At 41.8% G+C, this 22,253-nt stretch overlaps 1 protein-coding gene across 5 annotated transcripts in view; it reads left to right on the forward strand.

Annotated features, from left to right (window-relative positions):
- LOC122548955 (tubulin delta chain-like) overlaps positions 1–22,253 on the forward strand; it is an 84,582-nt gene that overhangs the window by 21,128 nt on the left and 41,201 nt on the right. For 3 of the 5 annotated variants that reach the window (XM_043687972.2, XM_087986589.1, XM_087986591.1), the window contains exons 3-5: positions 11,567–11,662; positions 12,072–12,133; positions 16,949–17,086. In XM_043687972.2, the coding sequence (XP_043543907.1) occupies positions 11,567–11,662; positions 12,072–12,133; positions 16,949–17,086 (296 nt within the window). The remainder of the gene's footprint in view (positions 1–11,566; positions 11,663–12,071; positions 12,134–16,948; positions 17,087–22,253) is intronic. The other 2 variants (XM_087986592.1, XM_087986590.1) reach the window with 2 other exon arrangements.

Consider the following 22,253-nt stretch of genomic DNA (forward strand, 5'->3'; position numbering starts at 1 on the left):
AGGTGGACCCTGTGGAGAATCTTCAACTGTAAAGCATGAGTCCTATTGCAAATCGAGATCGCCCAACTCTCTGTCCCACACTGTGCAAATCTGTTTGACCTTGTCTGAAGCCCCCCCAAACAGGTGATAGAGTGCTGACCAAAAGCGTGTTCTTCGCACTGAGCATCCTTTTCTCTAGGTCGGATCTGTAGGGATCAGTTAAATGTGTAGTCCTTTTTTGAATGAAACCCCTAATTTGAAAAAAACGAAAGAGGTCCCTGCTAGGTGGTTCGTATTTCCGAGCTAACTAGTCAAATGTTATCATTGTGTCTCCCTCAAATAAATCACCCATGCAAGACACACCCCTAGCTGCCCAAAGCTTACCCTGGGTCCACCATCCCTGGTTGAAAAGGTGTAAAAAAAAAAAAGATTTTTCGGCAATATTGCCTTCACTCTGTTGCATTGCCCACTATGCTTTAACCGTATTAATAACTATTGGGTTGTGGCAATATTCCTTAGCTGTCCTCATTTTGTCAAGGAACAGCAAGCTAGTAAGGAGCGACTTTGCAAGAGAAGTTTCAATATCTAACCAGATTGAAAGAGCGTCCCCACAAGCCCCGTCACTTGCATAAGATATAAGTGAGCTCAGTTAATAGTTTTTAATGTCCGAGAGATCCATTCCCCTCAGTGGTGAGGCAATTGCAATTTAGCTAACTTTATAAGGGGCTGCTTACAATGCCAGATAAAAGGGCTGAACCAGCCGTTCAGTTTCTTGAACATTTGCCTAGTGAAATTCAAGGGGAGCATTCGCATAGGGTACAATTAACAGGGGGAGAATGTTCATTTTAATGAGGGCTATCTGACCAGCTAAATCTGAGGTGATTCACTTTGGGAAGAATAACAGGAAGGCAGAATACTGGATTCTTGGTAGTGCAGATGTGCAGAGGAATCTTTGAGTCCATGTACATCGATCCCTGAAAGCTGCTACCCAGGTTGATAGTGCTGTTAAGAAGGCATAGGTAAAAACAAGGGCTGCAGATGCTGGAAACCAGATTCTAGACTAGAGTGGTGCTGGAAAAGCACAGCAGTTTTAGGCAGCATCCGAGGAGCAGGAAAATCGACGTTTCGGGTAAAAGCCCTTTATCAGGGCTTTTGCCCGAAACTTCGATTTTCCTGCTCCTGTTAAGAAGGCATGTGGTGTGTTAGGTTTTATTGGTAGAGGGATTGAGTTTCGGAGCGGTAACGTCATGCTGCAACTGTACAAAATGGTAGTGCGGCCTCACTTGGAATATTGTGTACAGTTCTGGTCGCCCCATTACGTGAAGGATGTGGAAGCATTGGAAAAGGTAGAGAGGAGATTTATCAGGATGTTGCCTGGTCTGGAGGGAAGGTCTTATGAAGAAAGGCTGAGAGACTTGGGTCTGTTCTCATTGGAAAGAAAAGGTTAAGAGGGGATTTGAAAGAGACATACAAGATGATCAGACGATTATATAGGGTAGACAGTAAAGATCGTTTTCCTAGGATGATGATGTCGGCTTGTATGAGGGGCATAACTACAAATTGAGGGGTGATAGATTTATGACAGATGTCATAGAGTCACAGAGATGTACAGAGGCAGGTTCTTTTCTCAGAGAGTGGTAAGGGTGTGGAATGCCCTGCCTGCAATGTAGTTAACTCAGCCACATTAGGGAGATTTAAACAACCCTTGGATAAGCACATGGACGATGATGGGATAGTATAGGGGGATGAGCTTAGATTAGTTCATAGGTCTGCGCAACATCGAGGGCCGAAGGGCCAGTTCTACCCTGTATTGTTCTCTGTTCTATGTTCTAACCAAGAAACTGGAAGCACCTCCTATCTTCGACGGTCTTATTTGATTTCGTCAAATAAATGAACAAAATTAGCTTTAAACAGCTGATCGAAAACTGGAGTAATGAATATATCCTGTGACAACTTAAAAGGGAATTAAGATTCGCCCTCAAAACCTAGAATTTTCGTAAGACCACCCATAGGCATAGCCACTGATTTTGCAAAATTGATCTTGTAACCTGAAAGGTGCCAAATGAATTGATACGTTGTGTCAGACGAGGCACGGAAACTGCTGGGTTTGACAAAAAGGTGAGGACATTGTCCACGTACAATGAAATCTTATGTAATTTTGACCCTACTTTTGGAGCTGATATATTAGGATCCCTACAAATGGCCTCCGCCAGTGGCTCGCTCACCAATGTAAAAAGCAATGGCAAAAGGGGACAGCCCTGTTGGCTGCCCCTAAAGATATTAAAATTGCTTGATCACACACCATTGGTAAGAACCACGGCAAGAGAGTCACTGTAGAGCAACTTTACCCGTGTTATAAAGGCTTTTCCCAAACCAAACCTCTGTCGAGTATAAAAAAGTTACAGCCACTCGACCTGGTCAGATGCCTTCTATGCATCTAGAGAGATCACTAATCCCTGTCCAGACTGTTGGTGACATGCTTGAATTACATTAAGCAGCCTCCTAACGTTATTGGAAGATCTACGGCCCTTTATAAAGCCTGTCTGGTCCTCTTTAATAATAGAAGTCAACACGGTTTCCAGCCTTAACGCAAGAGACTTGGAAAGGATTTTAAAATCAACATTTAAAAGTGAAATGGGCCTATAAGAAGCACCGTTCTTCGGGGCTTTCCCTTTTTTAAGAATAAGAGAGATATTGGCCTGTCTTAGAGACGGCAGGAGGTGATTATGACTGTATGAGCCATTAAACATGTTGAGCATCGGACCTGACAAAATGCTTATGAGTTCCTTGTAAAATTCACTGAGGAGTCCATCAGGACCAAGTGCCTTTCCATTCTGAAGCTGCTTCACAGCCTCCTGCACCTCTTGTTCTGATAAAGGGGCAATGACAAAAGACTCTTGTTCATGGGTTACAACCGGAAGCTCCAGGTTCTTGAAAAAAGACTCCACCTTGGCCTGCCCATCCTCACAACTTTCAGACCGGTATAATTCAGAGTAAAATCTCCAAAATGCTGCATTGATCATTTTAGAATCACCGGTTAGGTTTCCAGCACCTTCCCTGATCAACGTAATGGATTGGGGGGGGGGGGGGGCACTTTTATTTTCCCCTGGCAGAATACGCTAAGTATTTGCACAGTTTGTCACCATGCTCAAACAGCCTTTGTTTTGCAAAAGTAAGCTCCTTCTTTGCTGTCTGCATGAGCATGGAGTTCAATGTAACAGAAGCGCTGTGATTCTCTGTAGTTTGGCCAACAAGGGCCTGTCAGAGTAAGCCTTCTTGCTACCTTCAACCATACTTCGAGTAGACATTGCTGCTGTCCCTTCTTCCGCTTCCGACTGGCAGAGTAGGAAATAACTAACCCTCTCACATAGCTTTAGCAGTTTCCCAAAGAACAGATGGGCTACTAGCCGAACCTGAATTAATGTCTGGAAATGCACTGAATTCATTAGAAAAATAATTCACAAACTTACTATCCAGTGTCTCAGACCTGCTACAGCGTCCTTAATCTTAAACCACAAGTGCACTGGAGTGTGATTGGAGATAGCAATATAACCAATCAAGTCCAGGATTGCAACAAGGGTAAAAAAAAATCTATCCTAGTGTAGCACCTGTGCAGATTGGAAAAAAATATAAATTTCCTGCCAGTAGGGTGGAGACACCTCCAGACGTCCACCAACCCTAACTCCACACACAAATCCACAAATTGCTTGGTTTGTAAAGAAGGTATCAGGGGACGTTTGGGCAACCTGTCTACTGTGGAATCCATAAGACAATTAAAATCTCCCCTTATGATGATATGCCGCGATTCAAGACTAATCAACTTGGACAACACATCCATCAGAAATTTGAGGGGATGGGCCGGGGGACATACTATATTCTTCTCCATTTATCAAGGCTTTAAGGTTTATGAACCTCCCATGTGTGTCTTTAACACACTCTTGTAACTTAAATGGGAGATACCTCCTAAACTATATGGTCGATCCCCTACTCCTAGTATTAACAGATGAAAAGTAAACCTGATCAAAGCCATTCTGCTACAATTTCAAATGTTCCCTATCATCCAAGTGCTTTTCTTGCAATAAAACAAGATTCACTTTTTCCTTTCTGAGATTCGAGAGTACCTTTTTCCTCTTAACTGGCAAATGACTCACCTTAGTATTCCAGGTACACAATTTAAGAGTCATTAGCCATAACCTTCTGCAGTAACATTTAGATTCCAGAGAGAAAGAACTCTCATTACAATCGCTGAGCCTTAATAAAAGAAAATCCACAAGAACATAAAAACTGCACAAACTAAAACCATTACAGTTAACAAACCTACACAACTACCAAAAGACGATATACAACAAAAACTGAAAAACAAAACAACATATAAAGCGCCACTGGCATTGGATAGGGGAGTTCACCCCCTGCCCAAAGGGAGTGAGAATGTGTATAGGATGTAGGGAAAGAGTTAAGTTTTGAGTTTTGTGAAACGTGAGGTTCAGCTGAGCATGACTCAGATCAGATAAGCGCTTGCAGTTAACAATGGGGTGCTGGAGGCAAGGGTAATGGGTTAACAAGATGGAAAGCCTATGTAGAGCCATTTAACAATATTGGAAGCATTCTGTATATAAGGTCAGATAACAAGATAAAAAGTATTCATTATGTGAAGCCAGTTAAGGTTAAGAATATTCACTGTGTAACAGCAGGTGGCTTAATCTTTACTATTGACACTCACTGATTGTAACAGTCACCCAATCAATATGTATGTTGCCTTAACTGGATGCTCCTCGCTGTAAAATGACTATATAATACATTAAGAAACTGCTGTTCGAGAGAAGAGTGAGAACTCATGTCATGGGTGATCATTCTCTCTCCCTCCAGGGCCCGGAATAAAGATGAAGGAGGTAAAACTATACTGTGTCTCTGAGCGTTTTGCTTCGACTGATACGGGAACGAGGAAACAGGACGGAGGGGCACCTACAGATCCCAAAACCCAACTTGCCGCCCCGCTGCCAACACAGCAACTGGGGCATTTAATTATCTGAACTGGGCTTATACTACCTGTAAATAGTTATCTAGCCATCCCAACCATTTTCTCTCCTCCTAGCTGGAGCCGCATCACAAACGCATGTGACAAAAAAAGGGATATACAGAAAAGAATAACAATGTTAACAAAGAAGTTAAAAGTGAATAGTAAGTACCACACCTATCCCTGGTATAACTTAACTTAGAAGTTAAAAGTAAATACCCCATCCATACCTGAGCATAATTTAACTCAGATTATTGCCGAAATGTAAGAGGAAAAGAAAAACCCCAATACGACTTCCTTTTTTTTTAAAAGTATAAAGACATACCAAACAATGTTATTAACTGTACATATTAAATTATCCAGACTAAGTTAACTTGTTCACAAAGTCTCTTGCGTTCTCTAATGAGTCAAAGAAGTGTACGGATCCATTATAGGTGATCTGAAGCACTGCTGCGTACCTCAGAGAGTACTGAATCCTGAGCTCCCTCAGTCTTTTCTTAATGCCATCATAGAATTTCCTTTTCTGGGTCACTGCAACTGAGAAGTCTTGGAAAATGTGATCCTAGAGCCTTCGTTAATTAAGGCCTTCGAATCCTTCCCCGAACTCTGGAAACTTCCACGATTCTCTGCTTGTCTCTATAGTAATGGAACTGCACCAGGATAGGGCGAGGATGTTGGTCCAGAACTGGCCTCCATGCTGTGACCCGGTGAGCCCCCTCAATCTTCAAGCTTCCCATTCCAGCCTCCAAGTTAAGGAATTTTGGCAGCCAATCCTCAGTAAATTCCATTGGTCGTTCACCACCCTACTTTCCCTTCTGCAGACCGACAATCCAAATATTTTTCCTCCTGCCCCTGTTCTCGAGGTCATCGACCAGGTCAAACAAATTACGGACCTGCGTCTCCAGGATCCTATCCTTGGAGGAATCAGTCTCAGCTTCGACCACTGTGACCCTGTGTTCAACCTCGCCTGACTTTTGCCTGAGGTCTCCCAGCTGCATTCGTGCTTCTGCAGCATAGTAGAGATCAGGGCCAGCTTCTCTTCAATTTCCTTACATAGCATCTCGCGAGACTTTGCGAGCTCCGTTACCAGGGCCTGGTAAGAAATCAAGTCTGAGAATCTTGTAGGTTGGGCCACAGCCCTGGCCTAAGGTGAGCCTGCTGCCTTGTTAGGCATTCCTGGATGGCAAAAACGCAGATAAGTGACTTCTTGTCTAGCTATCACCATTGTTAACAGCTAACCCGAGAATGCAACTTTTTAAAAAAAAGGTTTTGTGATTTACACATGAAAGAAGTGAAACTATCACGGTATTCCAACAGATGAAAGGCTTAACAGACAATCAATTTTCAATGTATAATTTCAGTTACATCACACTGTAAATTTTTGCTATAAATTCTGTGTTAGGATTGAGCTCTCCAGTATCACCTGATGAAGGAGCATCGCTCCGAAAGCTAGTGTGCTTCCAATTAAACCTGTTGGACTATAACCTGGTGTTGGGTGATTTTTAACTTTGTACACCCCAATTCAACACTGGCATCTCCAAAAAGTGACTTCTTAGAATCTTTTAGGACTCTGTGACTTTTTCAGAGTCCTAGAATACCACGATGACCTGGGTAGGGTGGATTAGGACTTGGTCCTGCCTTCGATGCAGTGTGGAGCTCTGCAAAGCGATCTTCATAGATCACCGCCATCTTGGATTCCCCCAAAAATCTGGTCATTATCACATTGCTATTTGTGGGTAACTGTGTGCAAATTGTACACAATGTTACGTTTCACCACTTCAGAAGTGCAGTAAATCACTTTGGAATGTCTTTTGGTCATGAAAGGTACAATATGAATCCTAGTCATTCTATCAGGTCTGATGGATTCCACGCTAATGAAAGAATGTGGTTACTGTGCATTGATGGCTTAACCATTTTTCATTACAATGGGAGGGACACCTTGCCTCTGTTATCACGTAAGAACGAGATTAACTTAAATATTCTGACAGTTAAGACCAATGATTATAACTTACAGGTGGGTATATTTGAGGTATTATATCATAGGCCCTGAGTTAATTCTGAGGGAAGTAGACCTACTAGGATAGACACCATTTTTCATTGGAGAGACACAAAAGCAACAGAGACCTTTAGCTTGGTGTCCATTACCCCAGTTTCATATCCAATCAAGTTAAAAATCACACAGTATCTCCCCAGGGTTACAGTCCGACAAGTTTATTTGGAAGTACAAGCTCTTAAGAGTGCTGTTCCTTTATCAGGTAGCTACCTGACAAAAGAGCAGCACTCCGAAAGCTAGTGCTTCCAAATAAACCTGTTGGACTATAACCTGGTGTTGTATGATTTTTATCTTTGTCCACTTCAGTCCAACACCAGCACCTCCACATCATATCTAATTAAAGCACCAAGTTGTTTCATTAATTCCATGACTGGATTACCTCGTGAACAAATGGTGTTAGAAGGAGAAATGTTGGTCAGGACATCAGAAATATTACTTTGCTATTCTCCTGATAAGTGTCACTGGAGTTTTTTTTCATGTCCATCTGAAATGGAAGACTATGGTTTCACATCTTATCCAAACGATATGGAATTGCACTGGAGTTTCAGTAGCTGAAACAAGGCTTGAATATTCTGACTTTGAGATGAGACTACTATCACTGTGAAATGTCAACAACGACTTTTAGTTTTACTTCCTTTATGGGATGTCGCTGGCTGGGCCAGCATTAATTACCAGAGGGCAGTTGAGAGTCTGGAATTACTTGTAGGCTAGACCAGGTAAGCATGACTGTTTCCTTCTCAAAAGGACATTAGTGAGCCAGATGGGAATTTCCCCACAAAGAACAATGAATTCATGATTTTTATTGAATTTTTAAAAAATTCAAGTTCCACCATTTACAGTGGCAGGTTTCGAACTCAGAACATTAACTGAATTTCTGGATTAACAGTCCCGTAATAATACCACTATGCCATCCCCTCCCCTGTGATGCACTGTGATGTGCCTCCCAATTCTTTTTTAAGGACTCATCATGACAAGTAGTGGCTACCAGTGCTCTGTCTGCAGCACCCATGTTTATGGGAAAAGAGTGAGTGACTAATGCTCAGTGAATTGGAAAGGGCTATCAATATATTGTCGTCAACATCATCATCATCATCAGAAGACAGGGAAATCGAGGAGAGAGTCTAGGAGAATTTGTTTTAACATCCAGGGTTGTTAGAACATGCAATGTTCAACCAGTAGTGTTGAGACTAGAATCCATAATTATTTTTAAAGGGGTAAATGTTACAAAAATAAAAATGCAAAATAATAGGGCAAAAGGATAGGGTAAATGGATAATTCTTTCTAAGAACTGGCAAAAGTAAGATGAGCTAAATGCTAGGAGACAGTGAGGTCTGCAGATGCTGAAGATTAGAGTTGAGATTGGTCAGGCAGCATCCGAGGAGCAGGAAATTCGACATTTCGGGCCGGAGCCCTTCATCAGGAATGGAGAGATAAAGAGGGAGGGAGGATGAGCTAAATGCTACCCTGTATTGGAAGAACAACAGAACAGATAGGTGACAAAGTAAGTTGTGAAGAGAATAGAAGGAAACTACTAAAGGAATATTGACAGATTTAAGTGAGTGGGAAAAGATGTAGCAAGTGCAGCATAATGTGACAGAATGTGAAATTGTTCATTTTAGTAGGAACAATAAAAAGGAAGTGTTTTATCTAAATGATGAGAGATTGAGATGCAGAAGAATCTGGGTGAAGTTGTGCGTGATCGCAGAGGGTTAGTATGTGGGTATAACAATTTATTAGATTTCATGAATTGTGAGGGGAATTCCATACAAAAGTGGGGAGGTTATGCTTTAGCTATACAAGGCATTGATGGGACCACATCTGAAGTACAGTATTGGTCACCTTACTTGCGGAAGGGTGTATATGCATAGGAAGTAATTGTGAAAAGGTTTACCAGACTAATACCTGATTTGGATGTGTTGCCTTACAAGGAAAGGTTGGACAGACTAGGCCTGTTCCTGCTGGACTTTATAAGAATAAGACAAACCACATAAGATATACAGTAGCGCCTCGACTTACGAACTTAATCTGTTCCGGGACCCGGTTCTGAATCAATTTTTCCTATTGTTCGGATAGCATAAGAATGCTTGGACGGCTGTTCACAGCGCACGCGCCAAAGATGAACTGAATAAGATCACGCGAGGCCCGAGAGCTTTTGCGTTCAACAAGGACGTAGCAAAGCAGAACAACGAAACCACGTGGTCGCACACGGGCTTTTTGCGTTCGTACCTTCGTTCGTACCTTGAATTTTGTACATATGTTGAAGCAAAATTTTACGTCCAATCCTGTTTGTAAACCGATTTGTACGTGAAGGTCGTCGTTCGTATATCGAGGCGCTACTGTAAATTGAAATATCTAAGATCCTGAAGTGTCTTGACAGAATAGACATGGAGTGGATGCTTCCTGAGGGTCACTGCTTAAATTTAAGGGGTTGCCAATTGAAGACAAAAATGAAGGGAAATATTTTCTCACAGAGGTTTGTGAGTCTTTGTAACTCTCTTTCTGAACAGATGATGGAAGCACAGTCTTCGAAAATTTTTAACGCAGAGGTAGATAAATTCTTGATAAGCAAGAAGCTGAAAGGTTATTGGGGATAGAAAGAAACGTGGCATAATCAGAGTAGCCACAATCTTAATGAATGGTAAAGCAATTCATTAGGTGCTAAGTGGACTACATCTGCTCTTAATCTATAGTGTCATATATTCGGATCTATGTAATATAGGACTTAGGAGCAGGAGTAAGTCTTTCAGCCGGAGGCGCAGAAATGGCAGAGATAATCCTTTGAATGCAGAGACTAGTCGGTTTGAAAGTCAGGGCCAGGGAAACCTTATCATTGTCCTGGGAGGGAGGGGATTGTCAGAAGTGTGGGAGATGGATCGGACACAGCTGAAGGAAGGCCCTGTCAACCACAGTGGAGGTAAATCCTCAATTGATGAAAGTCATGTCAGAGACACCTCGGTGGAAGGTGGTGTCACTGGAATAGTTGCAATGGACCGAGAGAGAAACTGTGAGAATGGAATAGAATCTTTGCCGGAAGTAGGCTGTGAGAGTGGGTGGTCGAGGTAAATGTGGCAGTTGATGAGTTTATAGGAGATATTGGGGGACAGTCTGTCCCCAGAACTGGAAACAGTAATGCCAAGGAAGGGGAGTGAAGAGTCAAAGATGGGCCAGGTGAAGGAGAGACTTGGATACAAATTACTAGCACAATTGATTCATTTTTCTAATTCTAGATCATAGCTGATCTATTTGTGAGTTTGACTCTATTTTCCTGTTTGTATGCAATAGCCCTAATTCTAAACATAAAATAGCACTGGTTTATTGTGTTCTTGCATGGAATCTACACAAAAATAACTGGCCATTCTGACCAACTTATCTGTTCTGATTTTTATGTTGCATGTAAACTCAATCTTTTTCCATCCTGCCTTCCAGTATTCAATTATTGCCTATTTTATTTGTAGAAACTTTCTTTTGAATTTAACTAACTACCTTGATTTTTTAATAGCCACCTGCAGCCTCAGGCTGTTTTGTTACAATGTTGTGAGGTGGTTGTTTGAGTCCCCTTGGCAACAGGCTAGAGAGGGTCCAATGCAATTTTCAAATTGTTACCTCCTTCATTACTGACCCATGAATGATAACAATGAAGGATGCCAGTTTTCAGTTTCTGACCACCCTTGGCAACAGGTCAAAGCTCCACAAAGACATGCATCAAAACAATCCTCTGTCTGTAGTTGAAGAAACAGAAATCTTCACAAAAAGGACGGTAGATATTTAACTAGCTCACACAGCTTATTTGGAAATGTGATAGAAGAAAGCTGTGTACATTATATTTCCAGAGATACAGATTAGACGTTAGGTTCACAAGCTTTTAAGGTTGTTTTTCGCAGTCTGAGGATCGAACTCCTTAGATAATTACTAACAGTAAAGGCCAGTTTTCCCATTCAATGAGATCTTTGCCCTATGAGATCTTTGCCCTAACAGCTTTGTTAATGAGATTCTTCGCTCTATTGATTTTCCTGAGGTTCCATTCCAAGTATTAGTCACCCTGTGAGAGTAATTTTTACTATAAGCTATGGTGTAAGATGGACTATATTGAATTGTATCAACTATTATACACCGCATTACTAACTTCCTTTGAAGTTAATGGAAGATAGAACTGGGGAGTTGTATCATGCATCACCAATTCCCTATCACCCATTGAAGACAGTCAGCACAAATTAAATGTACCTTCCTATCTACCTGGAAGAATTTCCTATCAATTTTTTTTCCTTTTACTATTTGAATATGAACCCCTTGTCGTATTCTCAATGTAAATTAGATTTACTTTTTCTATTTTCTTCAGCTCTGGCAGTATTCTGTCAATCATGGCCTTGGAACACCTACTTTTTCAATGTCTCTTCTGGCTTACTGATATTTGCTTGCAGGATCTTGATGTATTTGAGATATATTCTCTGGCTATTCCACCCTGAACATGTCTTATTATTTGTGTTTATTGACTGGAGACACCATACAATCTCTTGTTACAGGTATCCATTCTACGCACCTGATGGGAAGCTGAGTGCCTTGTGTGTGGACAGTGAGCCCAAAGTAGTGAGAAGTTTGCTCCGTGAAGTAAAGAGTGGGTATGGAATAATATCCTTAAGTTAATGAGTTTTCCAAACCATTTCCAAAACTAAAGAAGCCTGAAGCTGATACGATCTGCCTATTCAGTGCTGCCTAATGCAGGAGGCAGAGGTTGCAAGGACTCTTAATGCAAGTAACATCACTAAGGTCAGCCCATTTCAACAAGATATGAGCAATTACTGACTGAAAAGCCCATCCTGTTTAATACACTGAAGTTAATTGATGTCTAGAGTGATGCAAATGATTGACACCATTTTGTTGATATTGGTGGCTGACTATGATGTTATGTTAGTAGGCTTAAATATTTTGAGTGTTGGGTTCTTTGAAATGGACAACTGTTGAACTACACTTTAGATTTTATTTCACTACTTGCGACTAAACTGACGTAACATTTGTATCTTGTTAAAGGTCATTCAGAGATTCAAACATTTCCCTTGGTCTGAGAGGAAGAGGCAACAACTGGGCTCTTGGTAAGATTCTGAGGTGTCATTTAGATTTTAAATCTTAAAAGCCATCAACCTTCCTTATCCTCTAATCTATCAATACTTTCCTATGATCCCTGTGGATATAGAAAACTTTTATTAAAAGATTAATTAATTTAATTAAAGGTTAAATGATGAACAGAAATAACCAACGGACAATATTTCAAATGTTAAAATGTTTACTTTAAAACAAAATTAACATAAACAGTACGTAATAGACAGTAAACATAATGAACTGAAGAGAAAGGACTTCCACAGTAACTGAGATCTGTGCACTGCACTTTTAACAGATGTGTTGCATGACAAGAACAAGTCAAAGCTACTGGTAGCTCTCGAGCAGACTTACTTCCCTCTGCCATGCCTATTTGAGAGTTGTCTTTCAGCAGCAAGGCCTAGGCGTGGCAATTTCTTATCCCTTTAATCTTTGCAAGCCCACGGGCTTCATTCCTTCTTTTGGAACAGCAGAGGCCATTCTTCAGAAGTAAGAGGAGCAGATGCTTTCTTTACACCCTGATCATGCCCTTCACAATACATTATTATACACCTCAATCTGATTCACGCCAGCAGCACCTTCTCTGCTTGAAAAAAAACCCTGAGTTTATCCAACCTCTCTTCATAGCATAAAATGCTCCATCCCGGGTTACACCCTGGTGAATCTCCTCTGCACTCCCCCCAATGCAATCACATCCTTTCTTTAGTGTGTTGAACAGAATTGTACACCGTACTCCCACTATGGCCTAATCGGTTCTGTATAGCTCCACAATAATCTCCCTGCTCTTATAATCTGTGCCTCGACTAATAAAGGATAGTGTTCAGTATGCCTTCTGAGTTACCGTATTAACCTGCCCTGCTATCTTCAGGGATTTGTGAATAAGCGCCCCAAGATCTCTCTGTTCCTGAGTTTTCTAGCATCCTACCATTTATTCAGTACTCGGTTATCTTGTTATTTCTTCCAAAGTGCAGCACCTCACAATTACCAAGCTTAAATTCAGTTTGCCATTAATCTGCCCATCTGACCAATCCATTTATATCCTCTTGTATTCTAAGAGCTTCTCCCTCACTGTCAATCACCCAGCCAATCTTCATATCATCCATAAACCTCCTCATCATCTCCCTCCGCTCCACATTCTCATCTATATCATTTATATTTGTCATGAACAAAAGGGACCCAGCACTGATCCCTTTTGTATGCCCCTGGACACTGGCCTCCAGTCACACAAACAGCCCCCTGTCACTACCCTCTGTCTTCTGCCACTAGGCCAATTTTAGGTCCAACTTGCCCAGTTACCCTGGATTTCGTGTGCTTCTACCTTTTTTGTCAGTCTCCCAAGTGGAACTTTGTCAAAGATTTCTGAATTCCATACAAACAACATCAACTGCACTACCTTCATCAACAGACCTGGACACTTCCTTGAAAAATTCAGTCAGATTCCTGAGGCATCTGACAAAGCTATGCTTACTATCCCGGGCCAAACCTTGCCTCTCTGAATGAAAATTAATTCTCCCCTTCAGAATTTTCCCTAATAGTTTCCCTACCACTGATGTGTCATGGTATTCAAAATTTTAAATTCTGCTAGAGTAAATAAGGAGGTACAGTTTTCCCTATATTAGTTTTTTTTGGTAAAAAGAAGACACAGGTTATTTTGTTATGGGGGACGTCTATAGATATTTAAGTATAGGATTGCTGTGTTCTGGATAACACTGCCTGAGAGGGTGGTGGATGCCAATTTTATGGTAATTTTTGAAAGGGGGGATCTAACTTGAAAAGAAAATAAAGGAATGTGTGTCGTTTTTAGTTTTGTTCACGCTGCATGTTATTTACACATAATCACTTTAAGGGTCACTGCTTCGTGCCCAGCAGTAAGAACCCTTGGTTGATTTTTACTGTTTCTCTAAAACAAAGTAGTTGCTGTCTAACATGAAATAACTTACAGCAACCAAGCACAAATTGGGAATCAAACATGTCACATCTGGGTTTACACTGGATGAAGCTTTTGTCTCTTAGTCCTTAGGGGAGCTCAAATTTCCAATCCAGATAATCATATAGCCAATCTGTTGAAGATTATATCCCCTGAGCTGTGTAAGTTTGAGAAAAGGTTAGACATGGTGTGCTAAATGGCACTCGTGGTGGAAAAGTAGGACAGGCTGAGCAACAAATAACAAGTGGTTGACTAGTTATTTAATCAGTTCTGGTATCCAGCAAGCAACACTGTTCAGTGTACCCATGAGGAGAACAGTGTTACAATTCAAAAGGAGATAAACAGGAAGGGCTGACAAATGGCAAATGAAATTCACACAGTTGTGAAGTGATGCGTATTAGATGGAAGAACATGGGCATTGCTGGCTAGGCCACCATAAATTGCCTACCAATAACTGACCTTGAGAATGGAGAGGCTGAATAGGCTGGCACTATTTTCCCTAGAGCATCGGAAGCTGGGGGGGGTGTGACCTTTATAAAATCATGAGGGGCATGGAGAGGGTAAATAGGTGAGGTCTTTTCCTCGAGGTGGGGCAGTCCAAAACTAGAGGGCATAGGTTTAAGGTGAGACAGGAAAGATATAAAAGGGACCCAAAGGGCAACTTTTTCGTGCAGAGGGTGTTTTGTATGGAATGAGCTGCCAGAGGAAGTGATGGAGGCCGGTCCAGTTACAACATTTGAAAGACATCTGGATGGGTATATGAATAGGAAGGGTTTGAAGGGATATGGGCTAAATGCTGGCAAATGGGACTAGATTTATATAGGATATCTGGTTGGATGGACGATTTGGACTGAAGGGTCTGTTTCCATGCTGTATATCTCTATGACTCTGTTGTAGTGAACTGCCTTTTTAGTGCTGCAGACCATTGGTGTGGGTACCTTCACAATGCCATTAGGAAGGGATTTCCAGGATATTGGCCCAGCAGCACTGAATTTCCAGGCCAGGATGTAAAGTGGATTGGATGGGAACTTGCAATGTTCCATGTATCCACTGCCCTTGTCCTTTTAGATGTAGTGGTCGCAGGTTTCGAAGATACTGTCAAAGTCCTTGGTGAATTTTTGCAGAGCATCTTGTAGATGGTGCACCGTTGCTGCTACTGTGCATCAATGGTGGAGGCTGTTAATGTTTGAGGATGTGATGTCAATCAATTAGATTGGTTTTTTTTTACTGGGTGGCATCAAGTTTCCTGACTACGATTCGCGCTACATTTGTTCAGGCAGGTATGGAGTATTCCATCGCGTTGCTCATTTGTGCCTTACAGCTGAACAGGCTTTGGGAAGTCAGGAGGTCAGTTGCTCACACAGGCATTCTAGCTTCTGACCTGCTGTTGTAGCCACAGTATTTAAATGGCTGGTCCAGTTCAGTTTCTAGTTAATGGTAACTCCCAGAATCTTGATAGTGGGCATTCAGCAATGGTGATCCCATTGTATGTCCTGTAGCTAGTTAGACTGTTTCTTGTTGGAGATGGTCATTAGATGGCATTGTGAGGTGCAAATGCTATTTTGCTATTTGTCAGACCAAGCCTGGATATTGTTCAAGTCTCGCTACATTTGGACGTGAACTGCATCAGTAAATGAGGAACTGTGAAATGGTGCTGAACATTATGCAATCATCAGCAAATATTCCTACTTCTGACCTGAAAAGAAGATTATTGATGAAGCAAATGAAGATTTCTGGCCCTGAGGAACTCCTGCATCTGCATCCGGGGCTGAGAATGGGGTGAGCAAATCAACATAAAGGGTGTAAGTGGAGGGCATACATACGTAAATAATTGAAATGGAAGGGCAGGTTGAGAGAGTGGTTTAAAACAAAACACACAGGAACATGCAGAGCTGAACACAGAAGTTATGATAATCCTGCAGAAACAATTGTTAGCTCTCACTTGTACATTGCACAGAGTTTTGGCATTACGCTTTAGGAGGATTTGAAAGAAATAGAGAGATTATAGCACAAAGAATGGTTCTAGGGATTAGAACTTTAGTTATATAGGAATTTTGGGCTGTTCTCCTTGGAGAAGAGGCGATTGGATAGACATATTCAATATCATGCCGGGTATGGACACAGTAGGTAGGGAAAATAATTGCCATTGGTGCAAGGATCAAGAACCAGAGGACATAGCTTTAAGTTGTTTGACAAAAAAAAATGGCATTGTGATTAAAGAAACATTTTTACCAAGCGAGTCAGTAGTATCTGGAATGTACTGCCTAGGCATGTGGTGGAGGCAGATTCATTCATTGCTTCCAAAAGAGAATTGCCTGGACTGCAGTGGTTCAAGAAGGCTGCTTCACCACCATCTTCTCAGGGGTAACCAGGTGTGGGCAATGAATGGTGGCCATCCAGTGACTCTCCTGTCCCACCAGTGAATTAAAAAAAAACTTGCAGGACTATGGGGAAAAGGCAGGGCTGTGGAACTCTGTGGTTTCCACTTGCCATGAGCTGATATGGCCACAACTGGCTGAGTGGCCTTCTTCTGTGCATTCTATAAATCTACTTACATATAATTTGAGAGCCAGGACTCTGCTTTCGGATCTCTAAGCCTGGTCTATCCTTCAATAAGATTGTGACTTGAGCTGGTTGTAGTCTCAGCTTCACTTTGCTATCTTGTCCCCTCCCCCCTCCATAACCCTTGACTCCCCTGTTTATCAAAAATCTATGTGACTCGGCCTTGAATATATCTATTTGATTCTATTCTGTCAACAGTATAATTCAGTAATTGCTACTATTTTGATCAGTTGGTTGTAGTGATTATTCGAACAGGATTACATTGCGTGTAAAGGATTCATATGGATTCCTAGAAACTTAACGAGCCTCAATCTACTGACAGGGTATCATGGGCTGCAGAGAGAGGATGACAATAGTTTGCTCCATCGCACTTTGGACAGCTTCCGGAAAGAGGTGGAGCGACGTGATGCCTACAGTGGGGTCGTACTGTTACACAGTCTGACTGGTGGCACAGGATCTGGTGAGAAAAACAAACAGGTCAAAGGTTAATCAAACAGCTGGCAGGCAGAAGTAGTTTCAACTGACCTCTGTTATGGTGAACTGTGTGTCATATTGTGAAAGCTCCACTTGGGACACATGGTCTGTGCTCAAACTGCACACCAGGACTTCAACATATAATCCAGGCCAATTATGGGAAATTTGCACTATCAAGTGAGTTGTTGAAGTGAGGTCCCTGCTTGCCAGTTTAGATTAATGTGAAAGATCCACTGAATTTTTTTTTGAGGAACAGGGAAGTTTCCGAATGAAAATTTCACTGTCACCTGACTTTAAACAAGCGTCATCACTCTCCCAGTTGCAGGTTTTTCAGTGTCTGGATATATGAAAACCTATATCAGAAAATATGGTAAGATGACCTAGCCCCCTCAATACACATGGGGATCACAGGAAAAGTCTCCAGCATCCTAGGTGCCATATTTAATACTTACCATTCTTACAAGATCATTCCTGCCTCAGCAAGGTCTAGCTATGAGTGGAAAATATACAGTGAATTAGCATTTGCCATAAAATCCAGGATTACTACTGTCTAAGCTGCGAAGAACCATCTGATTCTTAATTTTCCTCAAATGTAGCATAGAATTGTAGAAATAGCTTATGCAGAAGGAAGTCATGCACCACTTGTCTCTGCTGTTTCTGTTAAAGAGCTGAGCCCCATTCCCCACTGCTTCTCCATCACCATGCAATAATTTCCTTTCCAGCAAATTTTTAAATTCACTTTTAAAATCATAATTGAATCTGCTTTCACTACCCTTTCAGTCACTGTATTCCAGATTATAAATATTTTCTCCTTGTGCCACCTCTTTTTTTTTAACAAGTTACTTTACATCATTGTCCTTTAGATTAGATTACACACAGTATGGAAACAGGCCCTTCGGCCCAACAAGTCCACACTGACCCGCAACTCATCCCCCTACATTTACCCCTTCACCTAACACTACAGGCAATTTAGCGTGGCCAATTCACCTGACCTGCACATTTTTGGACTGTGGGAGGAAACCAGAGCACCCGGAGGAAACCCACGCAGACACTGGGAGAATGTCCAAACTCTGAGGCGGGAATTGAACACGGGTCTCTGGCGTTGTGAGGCAGCAGTGCTAACCACTGTGCCACTGTGCTGCCCACTTTAGTTATTGACCCTCCTGCCACTGAAAACACTTCATTCTTATTTACTCTATTAAATCATTCAACGATTTTAAATATCTTGATAATTGTCTCATAACTTTCTCTGCTGTAAGATGAACAACCCAACTTGTCTCGAATGACCTACTGTCAAGAGCAGCACACCCAATGAAGAAAGTAGAATGGTATGGTAGAATGTGAAATCTTCAAGATTCAACTTGAAGGATCACCTTGCTATGCTCTGGAATTCAGTAATTGTTTCATTTAACAGATGAATGCCTTCCTCAAATTAAGTGAACTACCCAACAAGATGCAACTCTCCAAGGTTTGTGAGAAGCAATGGCGAAAGGATGAGCCTGAAAGCAATCAAGGACACACTCTAAGATTGAATACCTCTTGACACTTTTAGAAATCTATTTCTTTCTTAAATATATCAGTGGCTTTGCCTCCACTGCCATATGTGATAGACAGTTCCACAGGCTCATCATCCTCTGAGTGAAGAAATTTCTCGTCATCCCAGTCCTAAAATGGTTCACCACATTTTCTGAGACTGTTATCCCTTGATCTTGACGCCCACCCCACCCATCCCCACCTATCTCCATCTTCTTTATCTTTTGTTTTTTAAAGGGAAAATATCCTTCACTGTACAGCTGGGGAAATTCAGGGTTAGTCTTTGACACAGAAGAAGGTCATTGGGATTGTTGTGCCTGTGCCAATTCTTTAAAAGAGCTATCCAGTTAGTTCAACAACCCAACTCTTTCAATTCATTAGCAGGAAGGGTCACAGGATTCTGCCTCACTCCATAGATGCCACACCGGCTGGGTTTCTCCAGCAATTTCTGTTTTTATTCCAACTCTTTCCTGTTGTGCTGCAATTTTTTTTATTGTTCAAATTTATATCCAATTCCCTTTTCTAAGTTAGTACTGTTTCTACTGCTCCTTTCAGGAGCATATTTCAGGTAGCTACAAGTCGCTGTGTTTGGAAAGTTTTCTTTAGTCTTCCCTGTGTTCTATTGCTAAGTATTTCTTACTGACTGTGTCAAACCCACCCCGTGAATATTGAACTGTTCTATTATGTTTCATCTTAATCTTCCCTGGGCACAGTGGCTCGGTGGTTAGCACTGCTGCCTCACAATGCCAGGGACCCGGGTTCAATTCCACCCTCGGGCAAATGTGGAGTTTGCATGTTCTCCCTGTGTCTGCGTGGGTTCCCCCCCCCCCTTTTCCAGTCCAAAGATGTGCAGGTTAGGTGAATTGGCCATGTGAAATCACCCATCTTGTCCAGGTATGTGTAGGTTAGGTGGATTAACCATGGGAAGTCCAGGGTTACGGGTAAACGATGGGGGCTTGGGGATCTGGGTGGGATGCTCTTCAGAGGGTGGGTGCAGACTCAATGGGCTGAATGGCCTGCTTCTGAATTGTAGTGTACTATGATTCTCTGTTCTAAGAAGAGCAATCCTAGCTTCTTCTTTAAATATCCTACGTAGACTTGGCAAGACCTTGCTTCTGTCCAAAAATGTGAACACCAGCATTGAGCACAGTACTGCACCTGCATGATTTGTAATGTTTTACTTGATCTACTTTACTTTTGTATTCTGTGGCTCCACTAATAAAGCCCAGGATCCGATCTGCCTTTTAAGAGCTTGCCACCATCAAAGATTTGTGGAAATGACTTCCCAGCTCTCTCTGAGCCTACACCTCCTTTACAGTTGTATCTTTTAAATTATATTGCCTCTACTCATTCTTTCTCCTAAACTGCAACATTTTGCACAGCTTGACACTAAATGTTCAACTTGTTTTCATTGTCTTGGCTGATATAGCTGAGAAACAGACACGGGAGCAGGGTGTTTGCATTTGAGCTGTAGAGCAGCTACGTGAGAAAGCACCTTCAGGAAGGGGCATTAAACAACTGAAGGGTGATTATCACCTACCTGAACTAGTAACATAATATTTTACACCAGAAATTTAATAGAAGTGTCTCAAGGACAGACAATATAAAATTACTTTCCCCTCTAAACTGCCTCGAGCATACAAGCTGGTCATGCTCAGTTAAGGAATACAATCTGGTTTATTGTGTCTAGAATAAAACACTTGAGAAAGAAAGTGACCTCTCCCTTGCTGCTTTTTACGTGGGAAAATAAAACAAGTGGGAATGCACGAGCGAGGTAATAGCCTGTTATTTGCTGTTTGTGGGAGGTTCAGCACCAGACACTGCAGCTAAGCAGGATTTGTGAGTCTTTGCTGTTTACCCCTCTGTCTTCCTTTAAGCACTGATTCTGCGTTGCATGCACTGAGATTCAATTCCAACAGCTCTCTGATCTTACACACAGTGGTAAATCAGTTTACCTCGGCTTTAAACATGTTCAATGGCCATGCCTCCACTGGTCACTGGGGAAAAGAACTTCACAGATCACTAACCCTCTTAAAGTTAAAATTCTCCTTATCTACTTCTTTAGTGAGACATGCCTTATTTTTAAGCTCTGACCCCTAGTTTTAGTCTTTCCCACAAAGGGAAACATCCAAGGCAACAACCATTCAGAGAGAATCTAACCCTTGACATTCAATGGCATTATCATTATTAAGTTCCCTACTGACAACATACTGGGAGTTACCATTGATCAGAAACTGAAGTGGACCAGACCAACCAAATGAAATTTTGGATACGAGAGCAAGTTAGAGGCTAGAAATTCTAGTACCACAATATACGAAGAATATGAGTGGGGTTCAGAAAGAGGTTTATGACAATGGTTACAGGGATAAGACTTCAGTTGTGATGAATGATTGGAGAAGTTGGGAATGCTTTTCTTGGAGAAGAAATTAAGGAGTCTGGACAGCATGGATTGGGTGAAACTATTCACACTCATGAATACAGCAACATCCAGAAGGCACAGATTGAAAGTGTTTTACAATTGAGGCAAATGCGAAGTGATAATAACCTTTTTACACCAAGGGTAGTTAGAGTCTGTAATGCAATAAAGGCAGGTTCAACTGAAGCAATGAATAATCATTTCAACAGAAACAATTGGGAGGGTTGCGAGAAAAAAGTGAGAGATTGGCATCAAGTTAAAATGCTTAGACAGCCATTCAGACATAATGGGGGTGAATGGCTTCTTTCTACACCTGTAACAATTCTGTGATTCTAAGGTCAGTAACTCACCTCTGGACTCCACAGTGTCCCTCCACCCTCTGCAAGGCACAAGTTATGAATATCATGGAATACTCCCCACTTGCCTGGATAAGTACAGGTTCAACAACATTTAAGAAGCTTGATACCATTCAGGACAAAGCAGCCCAATCATTGGCACCACCTTCAACATTCACTCCCTTCATCTATGCATGTTAGTAGCGTTGTGTACCAGCTACAAGATCCACTGCACTAACTCACTAAGACTCCTTTGACAATACCTTCCAAAATGACTTCTGCCATCTAGAAAGAGAAATGGAGGAACACAACCAAGTCACATACCATCCTTTCTTAGAAAGAATATATTGCTGTTCTTTCACTGTTGCTGAATGAAAAACCTGGAACTCCCTTCCTCGCTGTCCCTACACAGTAAGGACTGTAGTGGTTCAAGAAGACAGTTCCACCAACTTCTGCAGGGCAATTTGGGATGAGCAATAAATGCTGGCCCATCCAGTGCCACACCCCACGAACAAGTTAGAAAAAATATCGCTCTAGGTCAACAACAGAAGGACTTGGGGTGCTGTGTCTCGGGAAGACTGAATGGCCAGCAACTCTTCCTCCATCCAGATAAGGGAATGACACAGAGACTGAAAATCACCTTCTGGTACTTGACCAGGTAGCAGAGAGACTGACTGGATCCAGGCAGCTGCTGACTGGGACCTGGAGCTATTGAACAACCCTGAAACTAGCTTAGCCTGGCATGGCAGAAACAAAGAGTCAAAAAGTGTGTGGTGCTGGAAAAACACAGCAGGTCAGGCAGCATCCGATGAGTGGGAGATTCGACTTTTTAAGCATAAGCCCTTTATCAGGAACGTGGAGGGGTAAGG

Source organism: Chiloscyllium plagiosum, unplaced genomic scaffold (assembly GCF_037043375.1).
Source record: "Chiloscyllium plagiosum isolate Xiang-an unplaced genomic scaffold, Cpla_swu_hap1 HiC_scaffold_4, whole genome shotgun sequence".
NCBI classification, from domain to species: domain Eukaryota; kingdom Metazoa; phylum Chordata; class Chondrichthyes; order Orectolobiformes; family Hemiscylliidae; genus Chiloscyllium; species Chiloscyllium plagiosum.